Here is an 18,467-nt window from a genome sequence, read left to right as displayed (position 1 = left end):
ATATAAAATGTGGCATTTCAAATTATATTAAAGGTCACCTATTATGCAAAATCCACTTTTTCATGTCTTTTATACATACATATGTGTCCCCTCTGTGTAAAGAGACTCTGAAAGTTTCAGGAAAAAAGATTCGCTCACTTTTTGATCCATTTATATAAAAACCTGTCAGATTTTGGCCACTTTATGATGTCATAACGATGTTTTGGCTTGTGTAACCATTAGCCAATCACCAACCAAGGTAACCCCCCCCCCCCCCCCCACACCTTATCACCTGAATCTCCTCCTAGAGCACCATTATGTTCTTTTTAACCAAATATCTCTCAGAGGGGCGTGGGGAGTGGCTCCTTATTTTCATCTAAAGTAACAGACAGAGAATCAGCACTTTTGAAACAGGGCTGAAACAGAGGGGATTATGGGATGCTACAATGCATGATCTGTTTGGTATTTCGAGCAAAACACTTGAGAGACATGTTTTGTATATATCTGAGACCTATAATATATCGATGAAAAACAGTATAATAGGGGACCTTTAAGAATTTGCTTATGACACTATAAATACATTAAGCTAAGGGAAACAAATGTAAAATCTGCATTCTATTTGTTTCTTTGTTGGGTTTGACACATTTCCCATATTCCTGTACACATTGCAATAGAAACCTTTAATAGTTTCACAGCTCCTTGGGCTCGCCGTAGTCGTTGTACATGACGGTAAGTGTCTGCTCGTCGCAGGCCTTGTGGACGTCTTGGCCCATGTGAGACCAGTTCAGCCCGAAGGCCTTGGTGTCAGTGTAGCGGCAGGACAGGAACTTGAGGGACATCCTGCGGAGGCCGATCTTCGGCTCCTGAAGAAGACCCTTACACCACGGGTTGAGCTCCCCTAACTGGGAGAGGATGAGGCCGGCCTTCCTGTTGGGACAAAGCACAAAATAACTCATTATGGTTGCTTTGGATGCTCTAATCCGTAAACATGTCAGAAGTAGGAGACAATGAGCAATTATTGTTCAAAAACCAATATAAATAAATATATAATCCTGTTTGACACCATCACTAAATCTTGTCCTTAGCATACTTTCTCATGTCTCATTTTAAACGTTCCTTTGCTCTGAGCATCTATTAAAGACTGTTAACATTGGAGTTCATTGAAAGCCTGGTGCATCTCCTACATCAGATACCTACAGACACATCCCAAGCGTCTGTAATGGACGCCCTAGCCTTGAGACCATTTTGTGGCAGCATAACGAAGAGAAAAGTCGTTGAAATGCAATGAACTGTGAGAAACACTTGTTGCGAAGTATTTGAAGGAAGGTGGAATCTCAGCGTTGATGCACATCAGCCTTCAGAAACATTAGACTGTCCACAGTTCATAAATCACAGCGTGGCTCCGCTGTTGTTTTAGAATGACATCACTGTGTGACAGAACCTAAAACCTACCCATCTACCACTGCTTCCCGAAGGGTAAGGTGCACTGTTACTGAGACATTCCGACTTTGACCCAAAGCACACACTGGCTTCTGAAGCTCTGTATCGGAATTATGAAAGTAAAACAGTGGAAAAACGAATAAATGAAGAAATGAATGGCTGTGGCAGGTAAAGAGCTGTAATCCTGGCTGGAATACTGCTGGGAGAGCCTATTAATGCCTTATTTCATCCTGTGGCCAAACCAGGCCAGCTGAAAAATCATCTCTGTGAGTAACATGATGCACAGAGGTCACATAAATACATCTCATAGCGCAATAAATAATCATTAAGTCTAATGCAGCCTGTTCAGCACTTGAAGGGAAATCCTGTCAAGTGTTTGTCTATGGCAGCAGTAGGAGATTTCATTCATTCCACACACATTTTCTCCTCGTTCTGAAGCCAAAGCAGCACTTCTACAGCATGTCCCCATTCTGCCAAGCCACAAGTCTGCTGGACGCAGCCGAGTCACCAGAGCCACATTATCCTGATGAACTGATGACACGTCAGAGCGCCCGGCTACACATTCAATACCACCAGTTAGACAAAATGAATGGCCCTACTGATATATTCAACAAAGAGAAAGTATGTATTTGAAGGGTTGTTACCAAACTGTGGACTTAATGCTCTACACTCATATTACAAAATGGTTAAACTTAGAAGCAAAAGTTTGTCTTTGCCTTAATAAAACTAGAGGAAAATCAGGTATAAGAATGATTTGTTTGCAAAGAGTTACGTTAGACACATTGTTTAACGAGTGTTAACAATTGTTGTACAAATAAAAAATAAACATTGATTGATTGTATGAACATGATAATGCACGTTAAAACAGCTGACTTAGTTAAATTATCCATTATCATTAAAGTTTTCAGCTATCGTCATACAAATTGAAAAGGACTAATGTCTTCTTTTTGTGCTTCTACTTATATTTATTCCTTGTGTTGTATAAATCAGTTGAATGTAAAATGTGCAGGTGAGAGCATCAAAGTGACTTCACAAACATACTTCCCCAATCCATCATGTGCTCTCACCTGGAAGTCAGATCTGATGCAGGTGTGATGATGACAATGATGATGATGGTCATGCAAATGAGGATTGATGGAGAGGTATGAATGACGAAAACAAAGATGATGATGATGATGATGATGAAAAGGGAGTTGATGATGGAAGGGAAAGTTAAGGAGTTGATGAACACTGGTTCTCACTTGTGATTTCAAAGGGACTAATAATACTAAGACACATATATTGGTGAATTTAATGTCAGCGACAAGTATCTCAAATCAACTGAGGTTGTACTGTTTTAAAATCTGAGTTTACAAAACATGTTTTTTTCCAAATGATAATCATAAGGTGAACACCTAAGTTTAAATAGTAAACTTTTTTTTCTCTTTCTTTAATTCACGTTAAAATCAGCACAGGTACATTGCGAATAAAGAAAAAAAAAGAAAGAAAGATAAAGAAAATAACAATAAAAACCAAAAAGTCATATCTCAAATAAAATCTTTGTCATATACAAATTTGGTTTTCGTTGCCTTCTTATTCCTAATATTATTAATAGTGGTGCCATATTGCTGTAATTCTAAGTAAAAGTGTGCAAAATTAGGTTTGGAGTCAGTTCATCATGTTTTGAGTGTGAAATGTTCCCCTTGATAACATTTCCTAAGTTTAAGCTGAGTGTCTCAGTCCTTCAGGTGCTCTAAAATAGGTAGGATGGAAAGCTTCAGAACAGTTACAAAATGGCCTTTAAGGTGAGAGTTTTCACATACTACGAAATATAAGTTTCTGAACAATATTTCATTATCTGCCACTAGGGCTCTCTCGATCAAAACAATGCCGTAAGATGGAGTTTGTAGAAGTAGTGTAGAACTATATTCATTTGTCACGACTGTCAGCTTCTCCCAGTTAGGATTCCTTCATTGTTTCTCTTTCAGGAGGATGTAACCGTGGGAGATGAATTATCCTCAGAGATCTCCCTTCACTTAAACAAATGGACTAGGTGAGTAATAATGTTAAAAACACTAAATAAAGCATTTTCAAAAAGATAAAAATTGCTGTTTGGCTGCCGCAAAAGTTTGCTCTGCTTGTGTCTATAATCACTTTTGATAAAAAATACAATAACTATGATCCATTATCGGGTAAAAAAATGGCTTAAAGGTCCCATGTCATGCTTTTCCGGTTATTACCCGTCCCCTTGTGTGTTATGAAGCTCTTTCTGCATGTAAACGGTCTGCAGAGTCAAAAACCCTCAAAGTACACCCTGTAGCGAGTAAAACTCTAACACAGAAAAGACCTGTCTATGCTGCCCCAGAACGCCTCGTTGGAGATTTCTCATTTTCCATTGTTTTCTTCCTGGGTTTTGTGACGTGTGAACACCCAAATCAACAACAAATTACCGGATTGGCCCAAATGGACCAATCCGCGGAGCACCTCACACCAGGATCCCTTGGCTAACTAACAGGGAGTCCCCATTGACTTGCATAGAGCTCCCTGAACGCTGGTAATAGACGAGTTGGGATCGCGGAGAAATGCTCTCCGCAGACCCATTCTCACAGCGTTATAAACCTTTTTCTTACTCAATATCAAGCCACACTTATTGTTTTTACTTCGGTTGTGAGTGTTTGTGTGTGCTCAGGATGAGTTTTGCTTGTTCTCGCTGTATCGCAGACCCGGAGACCTGTCTGCTCCTCGCAGCAACAAGCCTCGCAACGTCCCGACCAATCAGAGCACACTGGGCTCACAGGGAGGGGGGGGCAGGAGCTCCAACAAGCCGTTTAGGACAGAGAGTGAATACCTGGTGAATACAAATACTATACAGAGATGCTGTATGAGAAACCAATGTGAGTTTGGAAAATTGCACAATTTAAATATATTCTAGTAGACCTCAACAATGGAATTATGATCAGTAGAAATGGCCATGACATGGGACCTTTAAAACTGGAAAATCTACATATCTATGTATAAAATACATAAAAAATGCATTTTGCATAATAGGGGACCTTTAAAGATAAAATGTGAGTTTGATTATAAAGTTAGAGGTCAGAGACTGGAACTACAAGCACCAATACGTATGTTGGCCGTTTAATTATACTAGCAATCAAACAAACAAGTAAAAATCATTATATAAATGTTAGAAATAGCACTAGTCTGTGGCCCTGGATAAAACCAACCAATAGAAGTTAGTAAGAAAATATGTTTTTATTTTATTTGTAAGTTTTGAGTTTCAGTCTCCTTGGAAAATAAATATCCTCTTTTCAAACACTCTTTCAAATGATGACCCACACATATTTATTATTCTGTTAATACGCTGCATTTCTTTGGTGTTTTGAACCTAAAGTTAGCACAGACAAACACATTGTAATAATACAGACAATGTGTGGTCTGTGATTCCTACAGTATTTCATCCCCCCTCTTATACTGACCCCGAATCAACTGCCGCTCCGTAAACATATAGCCCATCACCATATTTCCTGGTATGTGCTCATGTTATTTCTGGACAATGAGTATGTTCTGTATGCCATAATAGGCCACAATTCATTTCAAACAGTCAAGGAACTTTATATCAAACATATTTCTGTGTTATTGTTGGCATTCCTCTCTGATTTGCAAACCATTTTACTTATAATGATACGTGAGAAGCAACATCCTCTAGAAGTACTTTCCATATGTTATTGAATTGTTTTTGGAATTGGAGTGTATTTTCAGTGTGATATGTACATATGGATGCTCAGCAGGAAGGCATATCCACAGAGCCATAACAGCAACCTCTGCGGCCTCAGTAATGATTTTTGCTCTGGAAACTTCATAGAGAGAAATAACAATTCAAATGATGTCAGTCTTCACAGTCAGCCTGTCTGCAGACAAGAACGCGTGTGTTGGTACTGCCATACTGCCATTCATATCATTTTTGTGAAACCTCTTTATGTTCCCAATATTTTGCCACAGATTTCAGCGGTTTGAGGAAATCGGGGTATTTATTTGCTTTGAATAAAGAAAAAAAAGTGTGGTTTGTTTTGCTTTCATTTTTCAGGAGAGCAGAGGAACGTTTCACAGGTTCCAAATAGCAACGGTTGTCACCATAAATCCTTTTGAACGTAAAGGAGTGGAAAACAGCTGAAAGTAAAATCCTTAAGGCCCCTTAAGAATCTCCCCCAAGCCAAAACGTAAAGGTTCCCTATTATACTGTTTTTCATCTATATATTATAGGTCTCAGATATATATAAAACATGTCTCTGAAGTGTTTGGCTTGAAATACCAAACAGATCATGCATTCTAGCATCCCATAATCCCCTCTGTTTCAGCCCTGTTCCAAAAGTGCTGATTCTCTGTCTGTTACTTTAGATGAAAATAAGGAGCCCCTCCCCACGCCCCTCTGAGAGAGATTTGGTTAAAAAGAACACAATGGTGCTCTAGGAGGAGATTCAGGTGATAATTACCTTGGTTGGTGATTGGCTAATGGTTACACAAGCCAAAACATCGTTACGACATCATAAAGTGTCCAAAATCTGATCAGCTCATTTTCAGACAGGTTTTTATATAAATGGATCAGGACAAAAATAGCGAATCTTTTTTCCTGGAACTTTCTGAATCTCTTTACACAGAGGGGACACATGTTTATGTATAAAAGACATGAAAACGTGGATTTTGCATAATAGGTGACTTTTAAGTGGGCTTTTTACATGATTATAAGCAATGTGAATAGATATATGAATACAGACATGATCAAACGTTAACACACACACACACACACACACACACACACACACACACACACACACACACACAACACACACACACACACACACACACACACACACACACCACACACACACACACACACACACACACACACACACACACACACACACACACACACACACACACACACACACCGGATGGGCCGCCAGCTCTAACCACTGAGTTACACGGCAGCCCATCTGGTGGTTGTTTTGTCTAACACATTTTGTTTTTGTACTGGGGCCCAGTGTCTGCTACGCCGGAAGCAGATTCGAATCCGACCTGCAGCGCCTTTCCATGTGTCATCCCAACACTGTCATTCTTTAAACAAAGGCCCAAAAAATACATTAATTAAAAAACACCGGACAACACCAAGTTTATTTACAAGGTAGCCCCGCCTTAAATCATATCTGAGGTTAGGGCATTAAAACACTCAAGTCAATCAGACATTGAAGTCCAATTTTAGCCCCAAATGAATCGAGCCACAAAGTTTTCTAGGAAACATTTCTGCCAGATCGTCCTAAATCTGGCAAATCTGAAATGTTATGATTCTACGGTGCCATCTCCCACATGGCTGCTATCAAAATATCTGTTATGAACTGTGATGAGCTGTTATTGGAGTAGTTGAATTGTACATGTTGTGGCTAAACTGTAGTCTTGGCTAAAACTGTGCTGATATAAAACTGAAGCTCAGTAAACACCACACAGTCATCATCTTTCAGCCATCTGCCGCTCCATTTTATCTTTTATTTTCAAACAATTTTCTCTTGGAAAAAAACTTAAATCGGGGGATAAATCATTAAAGTACTTACTTCCATCATCATCAATTAGGTTTATTTTATCTATTTAAATGCGCGTGTTGATATTGAGTGTTAAAGCAATGCATTTTCTAGGAGACAGGGAAATAAAATCTTACATAAACATACAAATGTAGAACACCACACATCTTTTCTTCTGTTTTACTATATTTAGCTGCAGGGATTGACTTTTTACTCTAGCATTCTTGATTAGGAAGAGCAGAGAGCAAATATACTTAACAGAGACATGACAAAAACGTCCCTACGTGTCGTCATATCTGCACTCAAAATATCTCTTGGCAAAATAAATTAGAAAATCATTGTTGTTGGTTTCATTATTAATTACTAACACATACTCAGTTTCACAGTAACCACTAAATCTGTGCTGGATGAGGAGCTGAAAGGCATTACTTGGATATTTAATAGTTGAGGGGAGGACAAAAATACACAGAGTAAAAGAGCAAAGCAAACAGTCTGCTGTGATTATGATTATGAATTCCTGAAGGAAATTCCAACCATAACAATACGTATTATCACAAGAACTCCTCTGATTAGAGGAACTGTCATGTAAAAATAGAGAGAAAATAAGTTCATCAAAGTCCACGGAGCCTAACCAAGGACACTGTCAGATCTGAAACTTCCATAATGGAGCATTTTCTTTCAGCCAAGCCAAAACATGTTTAGAAGTTTAGAAGTCAACAGCCATGCAGCGAGCCTAAAACAAGATGGGTACTCTTCTGGCGATGACAAGATCTGGCCCTCAGGAGGAGAAGTGTCAAGCCTTGGAGACAAAGCCTTTCGGTGAGTTTATGGTTTGAGTTAAATCGTCCCGCGATGTTGCATGAAAAAGGCAACAAATATGTCCTCCGCAGGATGCCAAAGTGTCTCGTCAGTGAGATTTGATATGTTTTTAAAGACAATATCTGCCGCCACACGAGAGATAAAGCCACAGTGGTTCATTCAGTTGTTTCCAGATATTGCTTACTTGGCTGATAGGAGTTTACATTGAGTCAGAGCCTGAGCCTGTTATCTGTATTTTGACTAAGTTAATGAAAATCTTATTTAGGCCTCATTGTTTGTGACAGGAAGAGAGAGGAATTCCCTTCATAAAACATTAAGCTGATTTTAGGAAGATGAAACTCTCTGTCTGTGGTCTGCACATCTACAGTGTGTGTGTGTGTGTGTGTGTGTGTGTGTGTGTGTGTGTGTGTGTGTGTGTGTGTGTGTGTGTGTGTGTGTGTGTGTGTGTGTGTGTGTGTGTGTGTGTGTGTGTGTGTGTGTGCTAGAGGGGAGTATGTCTGCTCTATTGTTTACTGTTGGCGCTAACCAGAGATGGGGTCGTTACTAAAAAAAAGTAATATATTACATATTACATATTACTTTAAAAAAAAGTAATATATTACACTACTTCGTTACTCTCTACATAAAGTAACTCGTTACTTTACTCGTTACTTTACTCGTTACTTACTCGTTACTTTACTCGTTACTTTACTCGCAGGGCCGGCCCGCCCCTCCCTACAGGCAGATCACGCAGACTGCTAAAGTTTCAAATGTTCTCTTTAGTTCAGTTTCCATTGTCGCATAAGACTGATCCAGATAGCTCTGACCATGGCTGTCCTCTGTCTCCTGCTATCTGTATTTTGCGCAGTATATCTCTGAACGATGCGATGGTGATTCCACTGTGCAAATGGGCAACATTACCTCTACTATGAAGGATGCTACAAGCCTGTCCATCTCTGCTTTGGTTACCGGTCCTCCAAATTCTAATTTGTGCCGCTTCGGAGTCGGCGGCGGCGACTCACAACATCCTCACTCTGGGTTCGGGGGTCCGGTCCTTAGCTATTAGCTTCACCTTAGCATGTGTTCTTTGCAGGTGTTTGTTGAGGTTTGACGTGGTGTTTGCAGCAGTGTATAACAGCTTCTGGCCTGGACACAGTTTGCACCTCACCGTCACATTCCTGTCTATTCTTCGGACGAACTCAAAATAATGGGCATACCTCCACCCCTCGAAAGTTATCGCTGACTCTGCCATGTTTATGCAGCACTGCAGGAGATGTGGACATGCAAGTCGCGCAGATTACGTACATATAAACCTGCGGCGGAAACCCCTCTTGTCTGTCAGTGTGATTATGACTGATTTTATAAAAGTAACGAAGTAACGCGTGTCGGGGCAATGTTAGTAACTGTAGTGTGATTACTGAATTATAAAAGTAACGCGTTACACTACTCCGTTACCGACAAAAGTAATATTATTACTTTGTAACGCGTTACTTTGTAACGCGTTACACCCAACTCTGGCGCTAACACAGATTGTTTGGGTGAAAGAGGTGTATTCCTTCTCAAATGGCCAAAGAAAGGGATTTAAGACTAATCCGGATTTAAAGGGAACATTTGGATTATTTCAAATGGGGTTGTATGAGGTACTTATTCATGTTGTCTAAAGTTGGAGTCCCAGGATGGAAGTCAAGCAATGTACCTATGAACACTGGCAGCATCAACATTTAAAAAAAAAAAAAAATGAGTATCTTTTTTGTGAGGTGCTGCCGGGTCACGATCAAGATGGCAATTTTTGTGCTTCCAGACAGTTAAGTAAAATCACAACTCTAATTATTACACAGTGAGTACACAGCAAAAACGTGTCAATGAAAGATGATGTCAACAAACATCACCCAAATTCGACCCAGGAGATGCTAGTGGAAGAAGACAGACTAGGAGATGCTAGTCACTAAGTTTACCAGGTAACATCAAGGACTTCAGACCTGATAATAAACAACAACAACTAACAGAAATACTTTGAACATTTCCACCTCTTCACCGTGACTGTCACGATCCTAATGTTATGTCACGTTTTTAGTTTAGTCTGTCTTGTTTTGGGTGTTATTTTGTAATTCTGTTCTCCCTGTCTCTTGTCTTCCTTCCTGTGTTTTTCCTCCTGTGTCTGATTGTCTAATTGTGTTCACCTGTTGCCCTTGTGTTTCTACCTCCCCTGCCCAGCTGTTTCTTGTCCCGTGATTACCCCTCTCTGTATTTAGTCTTGTCTCTTCCTGTGTTCCCCTGTCGGTTCATTGTTGGTTTTTCCTGTCTCCCTCCATGTTGGTCACGATCGTTTTTTGGTGATGTATATTCCTTGTGCTACCCATGTTATCCATGCCATGTTTTTTGCTCATCAGCTTTGTAAATAAAGCTCGTTTTTGTTTCTAGACCTGTTACCTCTTTTTGTAGTCTGCATTTGGGTCCTACCTTTTCCACACATCGTATCAGAATGAACCGAACAACTATGGACCCAGCAGATTTTTATTTTGATATGGATTCGATCTCCCTAGAGTACACTCTTCAGTGTCATTATGCTGAGTGGAGTAGAACCTTGGCTAGAAGGGACAAAGAGGCTGTCCTCAAAAAGGCACAAATGGAGGTGGACAATGTTCCCTCTCGATTTCCCTCTCAAGTTCCTTCTCTAGTCCCTACTCAAGTCCCTACTCTATGTCCTGTACCGTTGGGGGTCCCGCCGACTACTGTTCTGCCGGGGGTCCTGCCAACCCCATGTCCTGTTCTGTTGGGGGTCCCGCCGACTACTGTTCTGCTGGGGGTCCTGCCAACCCCATGTCCTGTTTCGTTTGGGGTCCCGCCGACTACTGTTCTGCCGGGGGTCCTGCAACCCTATGTCTTGTGCCGTTGGAGGACCAGTCGACACCTGTCTCGCCGGGGGTCCTGCCAACTCTATGTCCTGTCCCATTGGGGGTCCCGCCGACTACTGTTCTGCCGGGGGTCCTGCCAACCCCATGTCCTGTTTTGTTTGGGGTCCCACCGACTACTGTTCTGCCGGGGGTCCTGCAACCCTATGTCTTGTGCCGTTGGAGGACCAGTCGACACCTGTCTCGCCGGGGGTCCTGCCAACTCTATGTCCTGTCCCATTGGGGGTCCCGCCGACTACTGTTCTGCCGGGGGTCCTGCCAACCCCATGTCCTGTTTCGTTGGGCTCTGGGCTGTCGACCCAGACCCGTCCTCCGGACCCCCTCCACCCACCCTTTTCGAAGTATTGGACTTTGTTTGTGTGTTATGGACGTCTACTGTAGGATCCGTCCCTCGAGGGGGGGGGGTTCTGTCACGATCCTAATGTTATGTCACGTTTTTAGTTTAGTATGTCTTTTGTAATTCTGTTCTCCCTGTCTCTTGTCTTCCTTCCTGTGTTTTTCCTCCTGTGTCTGATTGTCTAATTGTGTTCACCTGATGCCAGGGGCGGACTGGCCATCGGGACGGTCGGGACGAATCCCGATGGGCCGGTACTGAAGTGGGCCGATTGGACGATGTGGGCCGGTCGGATAAGTCACTAGCACCCCCCCCCCCGTTGATAATTTACTAGCGGTGATTACTTGCGGTTCCGAGGTGGGCCGGTCGAGAGTCCCGGGCTGATTTGTAGTCCCAGTCCGCCGCTGCCTGTTGCCCTTGTGTTTCTACCTCCCCTGCCCAGCTGTTTCTTGTCCCGTGATTACCCCTCTCTGTATTTAGTCTTGTCTCTGTCCCCTGTCGGTTCATTGTTGGTTTTTCCTGTCTCCCTTCATGTTGGTCACGATCGTTTTTTGGTGATGTATATTCCTTGTGCTACCCATGTTATCCATGCCATGTTTTTTGCTCATCAGCTTTGTAAATAAAGCTCGTTTTTGTTTCTAGACCTGTTACCTCTTTTTGTAGTCTGCATTTGGGTCCTACCTTTTCCACGCATCGTATCAGTGACAGCCGAGCCATGAAACCAAAGCCTTTATCTGCGCTCTCTTTTAAACCACTGGAATCCTTTAACAAGGAGTCATGTTTGCGTTTTTAGCATTGGAATATACAATGAGCTTCCGACAGTGAAAATACAAGGCCCTCTCAATCCAAATCAAATCCAAACTATCAACATGTTTTAGCAAGAAAATACACACAACTTTTCAAAAGCTTCAATGTTGTTTCACCATTACATCTTACAGCTCAATAACACACCAAACATGTTACCAATTTGGAAATTGAGACCTGGTGAGAATGTAAATACATCCATTGGTCTTAGCAGAAGACTACACTCTCCTATTGCCATTCTAGTTTGGTTGAGGGAGCAACTTCCATGTGCTGCAACATCAAATGAAAGTTATTCTTTAAAAAGGAGTCTTTAAAGTGTGCCAGCTGCCAAGGATTATGTGAAGATCCACAGTGCGGCCTTCCTCTTTTTCCTCGGCAACCCGCGGCTCTCGAGTCGCATGCGACTCTTTAAGGCCTCTACTCTGGCTCACTTGAGCTTAGACAAAAATAAGAAGGAAATAAAATAAAAATATTTGTAGGACTATTTATATTTTGTTGCACGGTTGAAAATGTTTCGTATCTTGTATTTTGAGGTGATACTGTGACACGTAACATTTGTTTTAAAAACGGTTTTAATTCAGGTTTAGGTCAACTAAAATATGCGTCACATCCTGCTACGGTCCCGCACCAGCGCCTTTTCTTGCAGGTGAATAACCTGACCCCCGGCTCGATGAGCGAACTATGGATAAATTAAAGAAAAGTAAAGCATCGGAAGGAACACAGAGGGTTTAATTCTGCGTGGACAGAGTTATATGCTTTCACAGCAAACGAAGCTGGCTTACCGCTATGTTTGATATGTGGAGAGAAGTTGTCAAAGGTGCAGCAGCCTTTACGTATGGGAGGAAAAACACGGGAGAGGAAGACAGCAGATGATCATAATTCAATCAGTTAACTCTTTTTAGGGTGCAGCTATATGTTTTATTTATTTCAAAGTGGGCCCATTTTAATTATATTCATTTTCTTCAAATGTGCAGAGGACTCCCCAAGTGCTGTGTTGATTTATTTTAAAGTAGGCCTGTGTATTTTTTTTAATTCTCCTTATAAGAGTTCTTTGTTTATTATTAGAGGTAAACTGTTTTGTATAATGTAATAAATAATACATGCAAAGAAACTGTAGTTTTTGTCTATGATGTAACAATATATACAACTTTATAAGCTATCAAATATGTTTTGCAGCTCCAGACAAAAGAAATTGGTGGAAAAGGGGGCAACATGGCTCTTTTGGCCAAAAAGGTTGCAGGCCCCTGGCTCAGACAAATGTTATAGATAGAATCTTTATCCGAATATGAACATATGATTTATTCATGCTAAGGCACAAATACAAAGAGAGAAATCTAAATCAGACCCCACCGTTAGAGTCAACCTTTGTTCAACTGAATGACAATGATCACAATGATCTTCGGTCCTATAGCAGAAACTGGCCAACATCAACACTGGATGCTTGGAGAGTCAGAGACTTTGGCTGACCATTATTGTGGTTCGCTAAAGAGGATATTGGTAGTATTTTTATCCTGGCAGCCATTTATCTGCTGCATCAGTTTTTCCCAACGGTCGGATAACGTCAGAGAGAGAAAGTGTTTGACGCCACAGGCAACACTTAGACACACAGCAGTGTTGCTGTTAGACCATTAACCTCGCTGCTTGCCTTCTCACTTTGTAACAATGGTCAGCATCCAGCGCTGCGTCAGTGAGTCTTTTCTCACACCAAACCAGAGACATAGGAAAGTCTAATGCTCATTTGATGAACTTAGCGAAACAAAACAAGTTTATACTTCCTTTCCCCCGGTTACCAGGCCTCACCTTGAATGCACTTCTCTGCTGCTTTCCCAGCTCTGAGGTACCTTTTATTAACATGAATCACCCCTCCCTTTAACTAAATTGGGGGGCAGTTAATCTAAGCGTATTTTAATGGAACACTTCAGAAGCAACTCCCTCAATTACATCGACTTTTTCCAGCGTGATCCCGATTAAAAACATCCTTTCATTTGGGGCGGGGGGAACCCACAGACAAAGAGGGAACCAGAGAGGATTAGGGGAAGCTTGGTTAATCAGTTTCACCTGCCAGAGTGAAAGCACGTCCCACAGACTGCCATTTATAAGTATAATTTACATTGGACACATGGCTCTGTTTATAAAACATTAAGCCACAATTTTACATTACGGGTACTTATCCGTCGTTTTTTGGGGGGAAAACGGCGGGCCCTCCCTGGTTGTGCGTTACTAAATGGCCTCGATGATGTCACAGGTTAAGCTCACTCGGCTTCCCAGTCACATTGAATTAATTTCCCCCTGTAACTGTAATTCACACAAACAACCGCTTACAATCAAAGACAGCGCTTTGGAAGCTGGGAACAGAACATCTGCCTACCTCGGAGAATAAAAACAAGAGTCGGACGCAGCCAATATTTCAATGGGCTGATCCCATGGACATTAGTCTGGGTAGGCCGCTGAAGGACAGGTTCGTATGGAGTTTTGTTAGAAAAACGTGTGAAGGAAATGCGGCTATGTTTGCTAGGTTTCGTTTAGAGTCATTGGGTTTTACGAAGAAGGGCTTCACATACACACACATCTCTGTAATTTCAGAGGCTAATCACAGGCAACACATCGTTAAAACAGCTCTTTTGGTTTTCAGTAAAAAGTCTCAGGGCAGAGCTGAAGTGCTGTTCTGGGTCAGACTTTTATGTTGTTGGGTCCTTTTAATACATTGCCTTTGAAGTGAACGATCAATTTACTAGAAGCAATGCATGTTTGAGGGCACTTCTGAAATACAACCGACTCCAACATTTTTTCCTTCCTTGTGTACTGCAGTATCAAAGCAAAAGGTCTGCTTATAAGACGCTCAATCCATTTCCAAATTCTAAAAGGAAACATCGTTTGCCTTGCTTTAAAAGCTAAGATTTGCATTTTATCTCGGATAAAAGCGGTCTGTACCTGGGTCCCAGCTCATCCTCACACCTCCAGGTGAATTCCCCAAAGCTCTCGTAGCGCTGGTTGTAGTGGTAGAGCACGCGGTGGAGTGTGGGGGCCCCCAGGTCCATTAGAGTGTTGTAGGCCGTCTGCTGCTCCTTCCCACTGGTGTAACCATTGAACAGGTTGTAGATCTTATCTGAGATTTCTGGAAGGGCAAACACAGTCATAGGTCAACAACTTAAAGGGGCCCTATTATGCTTTTTGGGGTTTGCTCTTTCCTGTAGTGTGTGTGCAGGGTTGGGTTGTAACGGAATACATGTAACGGCATTACGTAATCAGAATACAAAAATCAAGTAACTGTATTCAGCTGGCGTTACATTTGAAAAACGAGTAATCTGATTACAGTTACTTTCGTAAACCTGAAGTGAATACATTTTGGAATACTTATTGGAATTATTGGTGGAAAAGTTTCCTCACAAAATGTAATATTCATTACCGGCAGAACTGTGTGCACACTGCACAGGCTGCAGCATGTCTGTGAGCGAGAGAGAGATGCAGCGTGTCTGTGAGGCCCCGCCCCCGCACGCAGATGAGAGAGAGAGATCTCTTTTAAAATATATTGAAAGTCAGAAACGGAGATGGTTAGATAAAATGTGCAAGATAACGTTTATGTAGCATTTCTTTATTGTCGAAATGATAACATTTCATAACGGGATAAAATCAAAGTGAATGGCCTGCTGCTGAATGCATGGGGCAAGTGACTGGAAAACGTTTTAAAAGTTATTACATCGTTTCAGATAATAATAATAAATAATAATGATAATTCATTCTATTTAAGGACACCTTACAATTAATAAAATATTCTAAGGAAAGGTTTAAGACAGGACAAAGAATGCAGTCCGGGTGATGTTTTTTATGTGGAGTGCAGATGAGAGAGCTGTCCAGAATGACACCAAGATGTTGTGTTTGAGTTCTTGATAAGCCATTAAAACAGTAAAATAAGTGTCTCCTGTTCACCAAAACATACCCATCTGTTATGGAAAAAGAAAGTATTCCGAAAGTATTCTAAAAGTAATCTGAATATGTTACTTTTTTAAGACACGTAACTGTAACTGTATTCTGATTACTTTCAGAGCCATGTATTCAGTAACTGATTACACTGATAACCCTCCCAACCCTGTGTGTTATTTAGGTTTTGTTGCATGTGAATGGTCGACAAAGTTCCCTCAGTCCAGAGGGAGTTTCTCTCCTGCACACCGCCCCCCCGCCTCCATTGGACTACTACTTTACTTCTGTAACATATTGACATCACTATGTTACACTCGTGCTTCTATTGGTTTGCACTACTATTGGCAACATCTCTAAGCGGTTGATTTATCAAAAGCTAACCAATAAGAGAAGACTGGGCTCTGGTTTCAGACAGAGGGTGAAAAGAGGTGCTGCAGCACAGGCAGGATGAGAACAATAAAGACACAGAATGAAACAAATATATATAAAATAGAATATTTTCAATTAATTTAAAAAGGATGGTTGAATTTTTGCTTCCAATGGGTGATTTGTTCCCCAGGTAAGGAACTTATCCACCTGTCATGGTTTACAATGCATATCAAATCTGTCCTAAGTAGAACCTATTGTATTTCACACCATTATTTTATTTCCAGGCTTTAAGTTTAAGCCAGTAGTTTTAAAATGACCTGGTTGGAGCATATTTAGCATTGACCGATTTAAATGAGCAGCAGGATCCACAGTGACTATAAATCTCAGGCTGGTACGGATAGTGGCAACATATTTCAGCATTTCTTTAAAGTCAATATCCTCATGGAATTGTAGTTTACCGTGTCCATAAACAGTGCAACTGCAGAGAGGAAAACTATCTCTCTGTGACTTTATTACTCGCATTATGATCTGATCTTTAACATCTGTTTTGTGAGGTCTTGAAATAAAACAGCAAAATGTCTGTCCTTCAAGTTAGCTACTCGATTACTAAAAAAAGATGGAGCATCTCCTTTATTAAATGACTGACTAAGCCTGTACATAAATGAAGCTGTTTCAGACGTTGTTTTTCACAATCACCTCGAGCATATTTAAAGTGTTGGAACATTAAATCTCTGTGAGCCACCTGTGATCACTAATAAAGATGATTCACCCCTCTTGACTCCTGCCCGTGTCTTTCCTCACCTTGTGCTTTGACGTCATCCACAGTTGGACACGGAGTTTTGATGGTGACCTCACTGGGGCTGGAGCGGCGGCCTGTGTTGTCTACTGCCCACAGCCGGAACCTAGACACATAAACACACGTGAAGCGGATTATAGAACCTGCTGCTAATTGTGAGTGATACATCGTTTGCTACAAAACCTAATCTAAATCTGCTGTAGCAACATCACATCATCATTTCCCTGTGAAATCAAATAAAAAGGCTCCGTTTGTTTATAATGAGACTTTCACTAGTGCCAGACTGACAATAAGCACTTCTTTACAGAGCTAATAACCTGTCACTTCACTGAATGAATATCTCCACCTAGTGAGCTTCCTACAAACTGCATCCACCTGCAGCACCACGGGCTTAAAAAGAGTGGCAGAGAAGACCATAGAATTTTAAAAAATGGATATTTTTACTATCAGCCTGGAGATGTGTTTCTCTTATATTGCAGGTAAAGATAAAACAGTTGACTACACACATGCATAGTTCACTGAAAAAGAGAGAGACTTGGTTCGTTTCCAGCCTCAGACTCTAAACGTTTAAACATTTCCAACATGTCTTAGCGTTTTGGACTTAACTTTTTATGCAGCTGCGGAGTATGTTTTCTGTGTCATGCTTACATAATGTGAATACTTCTCCCCACACAATGCATTTCCCCCCCCACACAAGGCACTGATCCAATGCTTTGTAAGTGCTCTGTCTGTACAGAAAACATGAGGAGTGGGTTGCAGCCTGAAGGGAGAGACGTCGCCGTGGCTTGAAAGATGAATGAGCTGCCAGACAGGGAGGAGAGAGTCCCGCTGATGTCAGGATTAAAAGGGCATGTGTAGTGTAGCTGCTTATCCAGCCCACATACATCCAAACTCTTGATATTTTTTTCTCATTCTTTTCTCTTTCTCTTCTAACCCAAACTTTCCCTCTGCTTCTCCATTTCTTTCTCTTCACCCTAATCTGCCTTTTGCCTCTCAGAGAAGTCCGCGTGGCTTCCCTCCTGGCAGGCTGTCTGTGAGATAAATGTCAGCATGTGCATGAGAGCATCTGGTGTGTGTATCTGTGTGTGTGCAACACATTGTTAAACTGCATACAGACATAAAGACAGAATAAAGACCTATATGATTGTAGATAACATAGAGTAAACATTTCTTTATTAAACTGTTTTTATTGTATTTATCTAACATATTTGTGGGGACTGTGAAATTAATTAATATATTAATAATGTTTTTAACACCAAGCTTAAACTAAAATTACAGGAATTATCACAATTCAGATTCAACTAGCTTATATTAAACCAAAAACATACCTTAGCCAGCCTTAAGGGTTTGATGCCAGTCAGTCACGATAATGGTATGCTAAGGTCAAAGTGAAATGTTAGAGCTAGGATGGAGGCTAATTGCTACATATCTCTTATGGAAAGCTTGTTGGCCCTTAGCGACTTGTCATTCACAAGGTTGCCACGCCGTAAAGCATTCACTGCTTTATCATATATTTGGAGTCCCAATTGGATAATAGCGAAGTATGTAATCTTTTCATAGGCTTCTAT

At 41.2% G+C, this 18,467-nt stretch overlaps 1 protein-coding gene across 6 annotated transcripts in view; it reads right to left on the bottom strand.

The window, feature by feature from the left end:
- Positions 1-414: 414 nt before the first annotated feature.
- Positions 415-18,467, bottom strand: part of astn1 (astrotactin 1) — a 395,124-nt gene continuing 377,071 nt past the window's right edge. For all 6 annotated transcript variants that reach the window (XM_034138228.1, XM_034138230.1, XM_034138231.1 and 3 more), the window contains 3 exons: positions 16,905-17,005; positions 14,748-14,931; positions 415-906 (listed from right to left, as the gene is read on the bottom strand). In XM_034138228.1, the coding sequence (XP_033994119.1) occupies positions 669-906; positions 14,748-14,931; positions 16,905-17,005 (523 nt within the window). In that variant the 3' untranslated portion in view covers positions 415-668. The remainder of the gene's footprint in view (positions 907-14,747; positions 14,932-16,904; positions 17,006-18,467) is intronic.

Source organism: Trematomus bernacchii, unplaced genomic scaffold (genome assembly GCF_902827165.1).
Source record: "Trematomus bernacchii unplaced genomic scaffold, fTreBer1.1, whole genome shotgun sequence".
NCBI classification, from domain to species: Eukaryota; Metazoa; Chordata; class Actinopteri; order Perciformes; family Nototheniidae; genus Trematomus; species Trematomus bernacchii.
This window is presented reverse-complemented; position numbering and strand designations above follow the sequence as displayed.